Here is a 16,253-nt window from a genome sequence, read left to right on the forward strand (position 1 = left end):
AGTTGGAGACACCTGTGTGCCCACCATGAAGGGTCCCAGCTGGCCATGTGAGTTGTGAGGCCGTGATCGCATATGTTTTTTTGCCCACAGCATAAAGCAGGTGCCCTTCAATCCATACATGTTTGACCAGGTAGCATTCTTCCTAACAGAATTCCAAGTTAATACAAAAGGAGGGGATGATGGGAATGGAAAATTACCATTAGGCAAACTACAGAACTGCTGACTTACCAATGGAAAACAGTGTTAGCCTGCAAAAGCAAGAAGAGATGTTCTGGGGCCAGCAGGATGGTTTAGGGGATGAACGTGCTTGCTGCTAAGCCTGATGAGTCCTAGCCCTGGACCTGTGAGAACAGATTCCTACAAGTTGGTCTCTGACCTCCACACATGTACCCAGCTCCTGTCAGTTTTTTTAAAAAAGATAGTCTCGTCTTTTTCCCAATTGTTCCACAAAACAAGTAAATAGTGCCCTTTACTCACAGTGGTCCTGGGCTGGTAGCATCAGAGTATTTCTGGAAGTGTAGATTCTGAGATACATGCCCTCTGGTCAGAGCTGTGGCCTTGACTGCTGTGGAGAGAATGGAGAAGTTCTGTGAAGTGACAGGTGGAGCTACCCTTACCTAAAACTGGGATGTCTAAAAATCTGAACACATTCAAGAAATATACAAGAGTCAGAAGCAGGGCAAGACCTTCCTTACTCCTTTGAGGACTTCAAAGTCTATACAGTACTTTTTAAAATTTAATTAAGAAAAAAACACATCAGCCAGGTGGTGGTGGCAGTACATGCTTTTAATCCTAGCATGGGGTCGGGGACATAGGCAGGCTGATCTCAAGAATTTGAGGCCAGCCTGGTCTACAGAGTAAGTTCCAGGACAGCCAGGGTTACACAGAGAAACCCTGTTTCAAAAAATAAAACAAAACAAACAAACAAAAAAAGGTGGAGGAGAGGGAGAAAAGAAGAAAAAACCGAATTTTGCTGGGCATGGTTGCATATGCCTTTAATCCCAACACGTCAGAGATGCCAGGCAGATCTCTGTAAGTTTGAGGACAGCCAGGGCTATAGAGAGACCCTGTCTCAAAAAAACCAAAACCAAGTCAGGACTATAAAGGAAGAAAGAAAAAAAAAAAATCTCTAAAACTGGGCAGTGTGGTGGCACCTGCCTGTAATCCCAGCACTTGGGATATGGAAATGGATCACAAGTTCAAGCCAGCTTGGGAAACACAGCAAGATAAAACAAGATCTGGGGCATATAGCTCAGTAGCTGACAGAGTGCTCACCTGGCATTTGCAAAGCCCTAGGTTTGATCCCCAGTACCACAAACCAGGTGTGGTAACACTCCGGAGGTAGAGACAGGAGGTTCACAGTCATTCTTGGTTTACCTAGTGAGTTTGAGGCTGGCCTGAGTTAAAGAGATGAGTTTAAAGCGTTTGTTTTGAGACAGGGTCTCTCTATGTAGCCCTGGCTGTCCTGGAACTCATTACATAGACGAGGATGACCTCAAATTCACAGAGATCTGCCTGCCTCCACATCCCAGAGCACTGGGATTAAAGATGTGCCACAATGTTCAGCCTTCCTATCCCTCTCCCGCCCTGACCTTTTTGAGGCACGATTTCATTGTATATCATGCTGGTATCAAACTCACTGTGACCCTCTTGCCTCAGCCTCCCAAGTACAGGCATGCTTTACAACACCCAATTCACCTAATAATCTGAAAATAAGTACCACTGTGATGGTGGAATTTGGCCAAGACAAATCACTGAATCTCTGCTCTATGACAATGCTACTACCTCTCACTCTTGGCTGTGCCCATCCCAGGGTAGCTTTTGGTGTAGGGCCATTGTACAGTGCCCTCTAGCCACAAGAGCCAGGAGTCATGCTGCTCAAGCCATGGCGTGAGGTCTAAGTGGTGGACAGGATTTTGTGCCTGAGTACCTTGCACCTGAAATGTGCAAGACCCAACATCAGACCACAAGCTTTGCAAAAATCAAAAGCTTTCAAAAGTATTTTCAAACAACTGTTTGGACTCTATGAACTGGACATGCTGCCTTCAGTCACTCATCAGCTCGGGATTGCCACCAAAGTCTCATTTCACTTAATCATCATCTCAAAACAGCCACAAAATTGAGTCCAAAAGCTTTCTTTAGAATAATGCTTCTTCCTGCACACCAAGATTTTGTTTTGCAACCTAACACTTGACTTCATGACACTTTCAGGAGTTCTAATCCCATCATTTTGATAGCTCAGGGTCCTGTCTGCTCTGGGTATATGTAGGTACTAGTTTCCATTTTTAAAATGTTAGTTTTTTTACTTGACATAAACCCTGTTGTGCAGGACCTCTTTGGGGAGAGAGCTCCAGACCACACTGGCACTTCCTGGACTGGAGACATCACCCTTCTGATCATTTTCTTGTTGCTTTGCCTCAAAAATCTTTCTGCTGGTCCTGAGTGACACATACCTCAGGAAATGCATGTGGGACTTGAGGCAGAACAAGTGATGAAATTACAGGCAGGAGCAGGCAGACCAGGTGGGAATGTCAAGTTTTCAGTTTTAGGGACAGGGTCTCTTTACGTAGTCCAGGCTGTCCTAGAACTTGCTATGTAGATGAAGCTGGCCTCGAACTGCCTGCAAGCAGCAAGTCCCTGCAAGCGCTGCTGAGTCCCTAGAAGTGCTGTGACCTGCACTATCCACGTCCCACTGTCACCTGGCAGACAGCTCCCCAGAATGGAATTTTGCCCGTTCTTTTCTCTAGCCATGCTGCATGCAGAGAATGACCCCTTCGCAGCACCCTTGGGTATTTTCTCTATCTGCGATGTCCAGGGATTAGCAGCTAGCCATCACATTAGCCCTCACAAGAACCTTGGCTCTTTAGACTTTAAAGGGATGGTAGCTGGGACTGGGCCTAACAGCACCGGCACAGAATAATAATGCCAGGCACACAGCAGGCACCCACCATTCCTCCACTGGGTCTCACTATGAGTGGGGCTCCCACTGCAGGCCCTCAGCTAAGGAGAGCAGTGTGTGACATCTGACTAGAAGCCAGCTGCCACACTTAGCTCTGGACAAGAACTTTCCAGGTATGGCAAGTGGGACAGGACCTAAGAGTAACAGCACAGAAGTGTCAGGCACCCCCATTCCTCCACTTTGAACAGCCGGGAAGGCTGTCCCAGGACCTCTGGGATAGTTTCTACTTGGCATCTGTTTTACTGCCACTGATGAATGCAACTATCAATAGCTTGTCAAATGACATGACTGATACACAACTGCATCATGAAGAACAACTTTAGAAAAATTTATTTTTTTCAAGACAGCGTTTCTGTGTAGCTCTGGCCTGGCTGGCCTGAAATTTGCTCTGTAGACCAAGCTGTCCTCAAACTCAAGAGATCCGCCTGCCTCTGCCTCCCAAGCACTGGGATCAAAGGCATGCGCTACCACTTCTTGGCAGAAAAAAAAAATTTAAAAATTTTAAAAAAGATCTCTTATTTTCTATGTATGTGTGGTTAGCCTGAGTTTATGCACATGCATATGCATGCCTGCCTGCCTGGTACTTCCAGGGCACTGAGTCCCCTGGAACCGGGAGTTACAGCAGGTTGTGAGCCACATGTTGGGTGCTGGGAAGTGAATCAAGGTCCTGTGAAAGAGTAGCGGGTGCTCTTAACTGCTGAGTTATTTCTTCAGCCTCTTTTAATTAATTAAAAAAAATTGAGACAGGGTCTCACTATGTAATCCTGGCTGGCTGAACTCAAGAGATCTACCAGTCTCTGCCTCCTGTGTGCTGGCATCAAAGGTGTATACCATCATGCTTAGGTACCCCTCCCCCAGGGTCTCATGTAACCCAGGTTGGCTTAACTCATTTTATCAGTGGATGACTTAATACTCCTGCTCCTCCTCCAATGTATTTGGATTACATTCCTTTAGGCAAAATGCATGTTTAAATTCAAATGTTTAGGGTGCTTGTGGTGGTACATACCTTTGATCCCAGCACTATGGAGGCAGAGGCAGGAGGATTTCTGAGTTTGAGGCCAACTTGGAATAAATAGAGTTCTAGGCTAGCTAGGAATCGAGACCCTGTCTCAAAATAAAAAATTCCACATGTACGCCACAGTGGTGAACTCGGGAGGCAGAGGCACTTAAGGATGCTGTAGTTTGATGTCAGCCTGCTCCACAGTGATGAGTTCCAGGCCAGTGCCACACAGTAAGACCTGTCTGCCCCTCCAAAACAAATCCACATGGTTTTTCTTGTCTAGGTCCTCAGCCCAGAAGCATAGCAATAAAACATTTGACCAGCCTGGCCTCGAACTCACAGAGATCCACCTGCCTCTGCCTCCCGAGTGCTGGCATCAAAGGTGTGCACCACCACTGCCCAGACAGAAACTGCTTTCTTAAAGGGAATATTCTAGAGAAAGAAATGGTAGGCATTCCAAGTTTGAATATAATAAACAAGACCAATTTAAACTTGAAAACTGTAGGATTCTTACCTTCTTTAGGCTAGGCATGGTGACATGTACCTGGGAGACTGAAGGAGAGGGGTCTCAAGTTTGAGGCCAGCCTGGGCTGTAGCAGTTAAGAATCTTGTATGGAAACAAAACAGGCCTTCAGAAAGTGCCTATTTGTCAGAAATGAGTCCTTTTAGCCAACACTAGTAACTGCATCAAAAGCACCTGATATCCTACACTACAGCAACGCAGGGAGTCCAGAGGTGGGGAGAGCATGGTCTCCCTGGAAAAGACCACGCAGGCTCAGGGCTGTGAGGGACAGCTAAGATCACAGACAAGCTGCATGCTCACCTCTACTCTGCCTCCTCTGCAAGTGGACAGCATGGAAAGTTTTCTAAATACCCCGGTGCAAATCCAGGTTAACATTGAAATGTACCAAACTTTTTGGCACAACAGACAGCATACAGTCCTGCTATATTAGGACTGTTTTCCCTTGGGTACTGGGATTGATGCTTATAACTTGGCTTTATCTCAGACACTGTAAGCTGCCACAATCAAGATCAAAGACACCTTTTTTTCCCCCTTGACAGTCTTACTATAGTCTTGATTGTCCTGGAACTATGTAGACCAGGCCTCAAACTCATCCAGATCTGCCTGCCTCTGCCCTCCCTAGTCCTGAGATTAAAGGTGTGTGCCACTACACCTAGCTACTTTTATTCTTTGAGGCAGGGTCTCCATATGTATCCTTGGTTGGCCTAGTACTAGATATGTAGACCAGGCTGACCTGGAAAACAACAGAGATATGTCTGCTCCCGCCTCCTGCTTTTGGAATTAGGGGCATGTTCCACCAGGCCTGGCAGAGAGTGTGATTACTTTTAGGTAAAAATACTTGTAGGTTTTCAATCTTAGAACTCAGTGTGAACGAGAGTGGTATTAACATTAGTTCCGTGATGGTGAGGTGTGCTGTCCAGGCACAGATCAGCAGTCAGTCATCAGCACACCTTCCAACTTAGCAGGCACAGGCCCAGCTCCCTGACCTGCAGGACCTCATTGGTTGACTTTCAAAAACACTAAGTGCTGACAGTAGACCAGGCTGGCCTTGAACTCAGAGATCTGCCTGCCTTCAATCCCTGCTTCTGTCTCCCAAGTGCTGAGATTAAAATCATTCGTCACCATTGCCAGACCAAGTGTTGGTATTTTTATTTTTTTTTTTAACTTTTACATTTTAACTTCTCCGTTTCTTTTTCTTTTTAACTTTTACATTTCTTGCCAGGAAATCTTGACCTGATTTCCAAGGTCTTTTAAAATGAATCACAGGTACAGGTGGCGTCATATCCCAACTACAGTTATTGAGTTCTGCTGAGATACAGTATGAAATCTAGCATACATATAATCTTATCAATGTTTTAAAAGTATATTTTCTTCAAAGTACTTTAAAAAAAAAGTACCTACACACTAAATGTAGTGACTCTGGGGTCTACTTTAAACCAGGTGCTAATCTGTAGCAGCAATTCTGCTGCTCTTTCATGTAATTTTCTTTTTCAAAGGTGGACCCAATTATGGCTTCCCAAGATGAGAAACCAAGTGGCAATTTAGGATAGTTACATTTAGAATCTGCAGTTCTGTACAGACTCAACCATTCTGCCAAAGGCAAACAGTTCTCAATTTGTTCCAAAGGGAATATTCTGAATAATTTCATTATGTGCAACTGAAACAAATAAAAAGACTGCAATGGCGTTTGGGTTTAAAAACACTTCACAGTGTGTTGTGTTTATTAAGTAGCTCCACAGAGGTGTGATGGCAGGTACAGTGGGTGAGTAAAGCTGCCTGAGCCTGCTCGGGCGTATCCACGCACCAGTGGTGATGCAGTCCACTGGGGCTCCAGGGCCAGAGAGGAACGTGGGCAGTGGCCACACCATGTCCAGGTTAAGGCCCAGGGATGGATGGCAGAGATAGAGGGAAGAGCTGGAGAGAGACGTGATGAGATTTTTTTCCTCTCAGATGTTAGTTTTTTGGTTTATAAATTGGAAAGGAAGGCTCAGACTTAAATAAATACATTTGAGTAACGGCCTTTATTGAACAAAGTCCACCAATTCAGCTTCGAGTAGGTTTTCACTTCAGCAGCAGCACTCATCTCTCCCAAGACTACAGCTGAGACCCTTCTTCTCCTGTGTATGAGGGAAGTGGAGGTGCGTCACTATTCTCAATGGAGAGGACAATGCCTTTTCTTTGATAGAAAACGACCGGCTTAACTATGCAAGACAACACTTGGTCCTTCAGTCAGTTTCCTTAATTAATTTTGTCCTGGAATATATACAAGTTATTGGTGGCAGCTACAGCAATAATGCTCTCCACGGGGTGCCAGGCTGTGTGGAGGATCTTCTTATTGAAGTCCAAACTGTCCACGCTAATCTCGTCTTTCTTTCTCTTCCCCCCTGCACATACTTTCCGGGGCTTCAGGCTGGCTCGGGGTTTGCTGTTCTCTCGTGAGGCCTCCAGTGTAACATCCCTCCGAGTGTTTCTATCAAACATTCTGAAGAAGTTGTTGTAGGACCCCGTCATAATGGCACTGTTTGGGAGAGAAAAGAGGGAACACTGAGCACCCGGCAGAGCGAGAAGCACCCAGGGCAATGGCATGAAGCATGGACGCTCCATGAGCCCCAATTTCTACACTATGAGGAAAGAAACGCAGTGCAGATTCTCCAGTGAACTTCACATATCTCCATGTCCAAGTAAAAAGTCATGGGCCCATCATTTTAAATACATGCTTATGAAGGCCAGAAGAAAGTGTCAGAGCCCACGCCCACCACCCTACCCCCGAGGGTCTTCCAGGAGGTAGTGAGCTGTCAGACATGGGCTGGGAACAGAACTCCTCCAGCTCTCCTAATTAAACTAATGAACAGAAAGGGAGGGGAGAGGAGGCAGAGGGGGTGGAGTAGAGTGTAGGGAAAGCAGGGTAGGGGAAGGAAAGAGAAGAGGAAGAGGAGGAAAACTAACTCTGTCCAAGTCACTTTTAGTCTCAGCACTTGGGAGGCAGAGGCAGGCATATCTCTTGTCAGTTTGAGGCCAAGCCTGGTCTATATAGAGGCCCAGGACACCAAGGTCTATGTAATAGAGACTCTGTCTCAAAAAAAACCCACCCCTCCCCCCACAAACAACAACAACAAAAACCCATCTGTCTTAGTCACGAACTGATAATTTACCATGAGCCTTAGTGTCTCATCAACAATTTAAGTCAAAGCTGGTCATATGCCAGTCATATTTCCCAAAGGAGGTTAACTCATTTATCAAACAATGTGACTAATTTAATTTCTAAGTTTCTTTCAAAGCCTGGTTCAGTGGATGGTGCACATCTGTAATCCTACCTACCACTCAGACAGCTGAGGCAGGAGTCAGAGTAGCAATCTGATCCATGACTTGGAAAGAATAATTTTTTAAATTTTGGAATGTGTATTTGGTTTGCAAGTCATTTAATTGTTATGTGCATGCAGGCCGAGGCTGACAAGTTTCTTCCTTAATTGTTCTTCAAGTTACTTGAGACAGGGTTTCTCACTGAATTGGACTGCCCTGATTCTAACTAGTCTAACTGCCCAGCTTGCCTGTGAGATTATGTGTCTGTTGTCCCAGTGGGAATTATGTTCCACTGTTGGGATTACAAGCAGGAGCCATACAGGGAGGATTTTTCCAGGAGGATTTTGTTTTGTGTTATAGAGATAAGATTTCATGTAGCTCGTGCTGGCCTCAAACTTGCTATGTAGCGGAGGATGACCACAAACTCCTCATTTTCCTGTAGGTGCAAAGAATACAGCTGTGTGCCAACACGCCTACTTATACAGTGAGTAGAGGCAAGCTTAGTCTACACAATACATAATACTATTTCAAAAAACAAAACAACAACAACAACAAAAAAAACACTCCACTCCACATTGCCCTGACTTCCCTGGCAAGTGAAGACCAACCAACCACGTCTTGTCCTCTCCTTGGAAAACCTCAAGCTCTCCTACTCCAGGATTTCTTTGTGTAGCTTTGAAGCCTGTCCTGGAACTTGCTCTGTAAACCAGGCTGGCCTCAAACTGATAGACATACTCCTGCCTTAAAGGCATGCGCACTGCCGCCGCCACCACCCAGCAGGAAGAAGTATCTTTTCATCAGAATGGGTGTGAAACAATAACCAGCAGGTGTCCTTTATGAGGACAGACAGTGCCTGCACTAAGGTAGGCATCTCCTGACTGACCTTCCCAGCACCTGAGGGCAGCAAGAGAATCATGGTAGCAAGTGTTAGGTCTGCCCCTGCCCAGGGACCAAAACAAAGCAGATGGAGCAGAGCAAGGCAGTGCTTCACAGCAGCAGGGTACCAGGCACCAACAGCTACTCTACCAAAGACTACACTCCATTTCACTGGGACCCATGGAGAAGCTTCTGGGCAAGCAGATGGAGGAGAGACCCCAGGAATGAATGGACTGAGCAAACATCACTAGAACTTTGCAGTCTTGGGGATGTATCATCTCTGTGATAGTTAAATTCTACTCTATAGAAAGATACCTCCCACCATTCCCAGAAAGACAATTTCTCCTCAAAGCAAATGGATGTAACTTCCATGCAGATGTATTTTGAATAGTTACAGATCTTTTTTTGTTGCTGGGATTCCAATTTCAGGACCTCTCCACATTCAGCAGGTGCTTTGCCACTTAGCTATACCCCGAGTCCTGTTCCTAATTCTGTGATCCAGGCCAGTCTGTTCACTGATGCCCAGTGCCTTTTATTATTACACATAGGTAATTTAGCTGTGTGTTCTCCAGAGGCCACTAAGCAGGCTGATTGATAACATTTTCTTGTCTTTATATGCAAAATTCTTCCAGCACACTGCTGTTACCTGAGTACTACAGGAGGCAGGGCAATACCATTGGCCATCATTCCCACTTGTGGTCTTTGTTCTTCTAAAGCAAACTAGTAGTCATTATTATTTTCTGAGGCAGGCTCTTATAGTGTAGTTCTAATTGCCCTGGAGCTCACTATATAGATCAGTGTGATCGTGAACTCAGAGATCTACCTGCCTCTGTCTCCAAGGTGCTATTAAAGCCATGCACACCATACCTGGTGGTCACTCTTTTAAACTTGTAATTCTTCATATATTATGAACATTTATCTCCATGGCTACTATTTTTATATGTATATGTGCACTTGTGTGTTGGTACATGTGAATGCACATGAACCTGGAGGTCTTTGGTTGATCTCATGTCTCTTTCTCAGTCACTTCATTAAAAATAAAAATTATGGGGCTGGAGAGATGGCTCAGAGGTTAAGATCACTGACTGCTCTTCCAGAGGTCCTGAGTTCAATTCCCAGCAACCACATGGTGGCTCACAACCATCTGTAATGAGATCTGGTGCCCTCTTCTGGCCTGCAGAAATACATGCAGACATATTTACATAATAAATAAATAAATCTTAAAAAAAAAAAAATTATTTCCTGTGGGTGCTTGTTTTACATGTGAGTACATCTGTACACCAATTGTGTGCCTAGTGCCCCTAGAGACTGGAGGTGGGTTTCATTTCAGATCTCCCTAGAACTGAAGTTACAGTGAGCTACCATGTGGTGCTGGAACTGAACCTGGGTCCTCTGGGGAAAAAAGATAGTGTTTTTAATTGCTGTGTTATTTCTCCAGCCCCACCATCTTACTGTCTTCAGACAGGGTCACTGAATCCCAGATGCTGGAGCATCTGGGAAGCCAATGAACTTTAGTTATGTTCCCAGTGCTGGGAATCTGCTGTGCACTGCCATAGTTAGCTTTTAGGTGGTGCTGTGGATCCAAACTCAGATTCTCATGCTTGCATGGAAAGCACTTTACTAACTGAGCTATCGCCACAACAATCATTTTTTTTTTTTTTTTTTTTGGCTGACAGGGTCTGTGTAGCCCAGGCTACTCTTGAACTCACAAAAATCTTCCTGCCTCTGCTTCCTTAATGCTGGAACTGAAGAGGTGTACCACTATTCTTGGCTGGCTCTCCTTTTTATTTTTAAAGTATTTTATTATTTTATGTATGTGTGCATCATACACATGCAGATGCCTGTAGAGAGGGAATTGGATTCCCAAGTACTTGAGTTTCCAGTGATTTTAAGCTGCCAGGTGGGTGCTGGGAACTGAACTGAACTAGTCTTCTGCAAGAGCTGTGAATGCTCTTAACCACTGAGCTATCTCTCTAGTCTTGTGGCTATTATTTTCAATGCAGTTAAATTCTGTCATGTTTTTCCCCCAGACCTGGGCTTCTGAGGCCTTGTTTCAGAAGCTCTCATCTCCAGACCCTGAAAATGTGCTCTCCTGAATCTTCTCCCAGTCTTTAAACACTCAGGCCTTATTTACTGCAGTGTGGGGAGGACTCTGGCTTTTGCCTACCCAGGACAAGTTAATACCGTTTCATCCATAGGATCACAAGGCATCAACTTTACTTACAACTGGCATCCATGATGCTCACCTAGATCTCTGTCCTGCTGAAGGACATCCTGTGGTGATTTTCTTCAGCTCTTACTCCAGAACTTTCACTAAGTGTACAATGGTTTTCTAACTCCTGAAGTCAGTTAGTTCTATAGGAACAGAAAGTGAGTCTGGCTTTGTTGGTTTTCTTGCTTCCTCTTGCCACGTGATCTCTTTCTCTCTCTGACACCTGTCATGTGATGCTCATTAGAGATTGAACAGATCAAACTATCTCATCTAGGACTTTCAGTCTCTAAAATTGTGGGCCAAACCAGAGGCTAAACAAACCTTTTCTTTATGTAATCACCAGGCTCTTGGATTCTGATGTCACACAGAACAGAGTTAGGCAGCTTCTGTGGAGAAGTATGTTTTCAGCCTCAACATCCACTCTGCATAGTGTGTGTGTTTTTTAAGGCCACTTTTAATAAGTCTTTTTTTCAAAATACTTTTTTACATTTTATTTTATGTGCATTGGTATGAGGGTGTCAGATCCCCTGGAACTGGAGTTAGAGACAGTTGTGAGATGCCATGTGGGCGCTGGGAATTGAACCTGGGTCCTCTGGAGGAACAGCCAGTGCTCTTAATCACTGAACCATCTCTCCAGCCCCATCAGACCACTTTTAACATCCACTTCTGGTGTCCTGTAATTTCATTATGATGTGGAAAGGTTACTTTTGCACTTATTTTGCTGTGAAGTTCTGTGCTTCCTGGATGAGCTGCTGAAAACCTCTGGACATAACTATTTTAAAATTAGGATGTACTAATCATATAGCGGGAGATTTATTATCAGTCTAATACTAGCTCCTTCAACAGTCTTAAAATTTTAGAGACTCCTCTCCAGTTGGCTATGGCATATCGTATCTTCTTTGCCCTTTATATTGTTTCCTTTTAAAATTTTAAAAATTATTTTATGTGTTGGGGTGTTTTGCTTGCATGTATGTGTATGTACCATATGTGGGCCTATGGCCCAAGAAGGCCAGAAGGTGATCTTTTATCTCCTGGAAGTAGAGTTACAGACAGTTGTGAACTGGCTGGGAATTGAACTGAGGTCCTCTGGAAGAGCAGTTAGTGCTCTTAACCGCCTAGCCATTTCTACAGCCTCAGTACATTGTTGTCATCATTTTAAGGACAGGGTCTCAATATGTAGCCCAGGCCTCAGCTTTCCAGTGTTGGTGTTACAAGGACATGCCACCATGCTTCCATATTTCTTTTTTTCTTTTTTTTTTAAAATAATTTATTTAACTTTATTTAATGTGCATTGGTGTGAAGATGTCAGATCCCAGGGAACTGGAGTTACAAACAGTTGTTAGCTGCCATGTGGGTGACTGGGAATTGAACTTGGGTCCTCTGGAAGAGCAGCCAGTGCTCTTAACCGCTGAGCCATCTCTCCAGCCCTGCTTCCATATTTCTTAACTGTCATGTTTCCCAGCTCTTTGGGCTCTGGAGTTGTATTATGGGTAACTTCTGATCTTCCTTGTAGTTGATCAATCTTTAGTTAGACTGGGCTCTGCTGTATCTTTCATTTCTAGAAGTTGTTTGTGCTAGAAATCTCCTAGAACATTTTAATAGTCTTTTGGTTCTTTGTTCACCTTTTTGGTTCTGCCGTTCATCTGCACCTACTTCAGATATTCTTACTTTATAATCTGTAACTTAGACTTACTACATTTGAATTCTTAGGTGTTATGCCAAGTGTGGTAGTGGACACCTCTAATTCCATAACTCAGGAGGCTGAGGTAAAAGGATTGTGAGTTCAAGGCCTTCCAAGCTACAAAGCAAGAACCTGTGCCAAAAAGAAAAAAGGGCCGAGGACGAAGTGATGTAATTTTGTTGGCAGAGTGTTTGCCTAGAATGCATGAAACTCTGGGCTGGATTCCTAGGACCACATAAATTGGGCGAGGTAACACATCTATAATGCTAGCACATGGGAGAAGGCAGGAGGATCAAGAGTTCAAAGCCATCCTCAACTAAATCTTGAGTTTGAGGCAAGCCTGGGATATATCAGACCCTGTCAATCAAAATAAAAACAAACAATAAGAAGAAGATTCCTAGAAACTCTATTGTTTGTTGCCTGTGACAGCATTTTCCTGAATACACTTGATAAATTTTCCCTGTGAGCTTAACTGATTTCATACTGGAAGAGTCCTGAGAGCTGGGGTGGGGTAATACAACACACACTGTGAAGCAGCCTTGCATGCTTTTCATTGAGTTTTAAAATATTCATGAATGCTTTCTACATTCATGAACCTCAAGGAAGAGGGTATTAAATAGAGTCTGCATGCTGTAAAAACAGTAACCAACCCACTTATCCTCCAGCTCAGGATAAGTTGGCTGCAATGTCAGACTCAGTGCCTCAAGGTTTATGGCAGGCCCACAAGTCACTTTGGGAGCCGAGCCATGCCAGCATGAAGCTCATGCTGCCCGCTCTAGCCTGATGACTGCAGTGCTTGGCCTCTGAACGTCTAAACTGGCATGCTAGTTAATCTGTGAGCAGTCCAAGAAAAGATTTGCCAAGGATGCTCAGCTCTGCCCCTGGGCAAGCATTTAGCTCTTCAGTGTGAGGTAGGTCTCCCATAACACACAGGTAGAACAGATCTCAAAAGTTCTGCAAGGGTACAAAATAGAGACACATTGTAGGGATGAGCATTTGGGGCTGAGGCAGCAATTCTAGTGTGTGAGCTCAACTATTACTTAATGAAGTACTTGTACTGTAGGTAATGTTTCTAGGTATTTAGAGATCATTTTGAGACAGGGTCTTGCTGTATAGCCCAAGCTACCCTTGAATTGGTGGTGGTCCTGCCTTAGCACCAAATGCTGTGATTCAGACTGTGTGCCACTACATCCTAGCCATTTATGTTGAAGGGTATTTCAGTGTTTAGTCACTTAAATTCTTTTTTTTTTTTTTTTTTGGTTTTTCGAGACAGGGTTTCTCTGTGTAGCTTTGCGCCTTTCCTGGATCTCGCGCTGTAGACTAGGCTGGCCTCGAACTCACAGAGATCCGCCTGCCTCTGCCTCCCGAGTGCTGGGATTAAAGGCGTGCGCCACCACCGCCCTAGTCACTTAAATTCTTAACAGAAATTCTATAAAATGATCTAAGAGAATCTAATTACATCATCTGAGACATGACTTCTTTTGGGATGATTTCAAAGACCTCTCAGCAGCACTAAAAACAGTTTGATCTGTACAGAATGTGTATGAGATAAATGATGCAGTCTAAGACTGCACTGAGGCAGCATGCCCCAGCAGTATATAGGAGGGCTATAGCCTTTTTTTTTTCTTCAAAGATTTATTTATTATGTATACAGTGTTCTGTCTGCATGTATGACTGCAGGCCAGAAGAGGGCACCAGATCTCATTATAGATGGTTGTGAGGCCACCATGTGGTAACTGGGAATTGGAACTCAGGACCTCTGGAAGAACAGTATCTTAACCTCTGAGCCATCTCTCCAGCCCCAGTAGTAGCTTGTTTCTTTTTCTTTTTTGGTTTTTCAAGACAGGGTTTCTCTGTGTAGCATTGCACCTTTCCTGGAACTCACTTGGTAGCCCAGGCTGGCCTCAAACTCACAGAGATCCACCTGGCTCTGCCTCCTGAGTGCTGGGATTAAGGCATGCGCCACCACCGCTCGGTGTAGCTTGTTTCTTAAACCCCTCTAAATAGAGGCAAACTGCATGGTAGCCTTTTGGACTAATAGATGACTTCTGCTTCCTTGCTTCCTTCCTTCCTTCCACTTATCGGGGTAATCATTCACTGAGCACTCTACAACTATCGTGAACCATGGTGCACTGTTAGTGAGGAAAGGTCTGCTCAAATGACTGGTTTTTCCTGAGATAGATCACAGAACAAATAAAGGGAGAACACAAACCCATCAGCATCCTGCAACTGACTAAGATGCCCTTCCTGGTAGCACTCAGTCTGAGGGGCTTGCTAGAGATCCTGAAAAGAACCAGCACTTCTGGATGCCAGCATGGTATGACACCGGCAGCCTCACCTGTCTGAACCATTCCAGCAGCATTCGAACTTGTCAAAGATGCAGTCATTCTCATACAAGGAGCAGAGCTTGCTTCGTAGGTACTCATGTACCTGGTGGGTCTCCACAGGCCTGCCCTCCATGTTGAGGTCCCATACCTTCACCGACAGATAGTCTCTGGTCATCATGTACCGACCACTGTGGCTGAACTTGACGTCAGATATAGACGAGATAATTTCTGAGAAAAAGGATCTACTGCTGGGGTCTTCTGGCTCTTCAAAAACTGAAAGACAAAGGGAGCACTTTCAGCTCCTGTGCTGTATCAGAAGACTACCACCCTAAAGTCAGCAGGGGCTTCTCAGAGATCCTGGAGGACTCAGTGTCATCCTCACTCCCTTAGCTTTCTGATGGTCGTTCATCTACCATCAGTGCCCACAGCAAGGTATAGGCCTTCAAATTCATGCATACCTGGACCATAGTCCTGTGGGGACCCAGCACCTTAGTATGCATGGGAACACAACTGCAACTGTTTGAATCCTCAAGGCACTGGGCTGGGGACATGATGTGCTGCCTATCTGACCACACCACAGGAATGTATGTAGCACACAAACACAGTGCTCTGGGCCCCTTGAAAGAGCCTGCTATATGGAGGGCACGGAGCTTGCAGGACTGAATGTCCCTTAACTTAAGCCAACATCGTGGCTAGCACACAATGGGACTACTGGACAGTCCAGATAGCAAAGGAGTTTGTCTACTGTAGTGAGTGGCTTGTTCCCCATGATCTGAATGGAAGAGTATCATCGCTTCCTCCATAGAGCGAGCTTTGTCTGCAGCAGCTCGATAGTTCCCTGCACCTGGCATCCATAGCAGAGGGAGGTCTTCTACCCAAGCTACTGGATCTCCCCGCACACAGCCATGCCCATGCCGTATTATGCTTCAGGTTGGGAGACACATTTCCTTTACTTGAAGCTTCTCCAGTTTCCTCCATTTTTCTCTGTATAGGAGTTTGTGATGTTTGCTGGCTCTGCGTGGGACACACAGACTGGAAGCCAGCTAGTGCATTTACTCGATTAACCTAGTGCTGACAAGGTCAATTCTTCTTGGAACCTAAAGTTGTTCACTGAGGGAACATCGTCTGAAGACCCAAGCTACACATACTGGCAGCACTTCACTGCAGAACTGTAACGGGAACAGCATTCTATGATACACTTCGGCCTTAGGAGAAGCATTTCCCAATGGATACACTTTGTCAAGCACCCCTGGTACTGCACACACTTCACGGTGCCACACTCCAGAGTAGCTGACCAAGAGTTGCTTTCCTGTTTGCAAAAGTGTTCCAGTATGAGAGTGGGAAGCTCTACTGGACAGTTACACATGGTGGTTTT

General features: G+C 44.9%; 1 protein-coding gene across 4 annotated transcripts in view; it reads right to left on the bottom strand.

The window, feature by feature from the left end:
- Nucleotides 1–6,168: 6,168 nt before the first annotated feature.
- Nucleotides 6,169–16,253, bottom strand: part of Ppp2r2d (protein phosphatase 2 regulatory subunit Bdelta) — a 38,525-nt gene continuing 28,440 nt past the window's right edge. For all 4 annotated transcript variants that reach the window (XM_052713406.1, XM_052713404.1, XM_052713405.1 and 1 more), the window contains 2 exons: nucleotides 14,890–15,151; nucleotides 6,169–7,000 (listed from right to left, as the gene is read on the bottom strand). In XM_052713406.1, coding sequence (XP_052569366.1) covers nucleotides 6,721–7,000; nucleotides 14,890–15,151 — 542 coding nt within the window. In that variant the 3' untranslated portion in view covers nucleotides 6,169–6,720. The remainder of the gene's footprint in view (nucleotides 7,001–14,889; nucleotides 15,152–16,253) is intronic.

Source organism: Peromyscus californicus, unplaced genomic scaffold (genome assembly GCF_007827085.1).
Source record: "Peromyscus californicus insignis strain IS unplaced genomic scaffold, ASM782708v3 Scaffold_4__1_contigs__length_199733344, whole genome shotgun sequence".
NCBI lineage: Eukaryota > Metazoa > Chordata > Mammalia > Rodentia > Cricetidae > Peromyscus > Peromyscus californicus.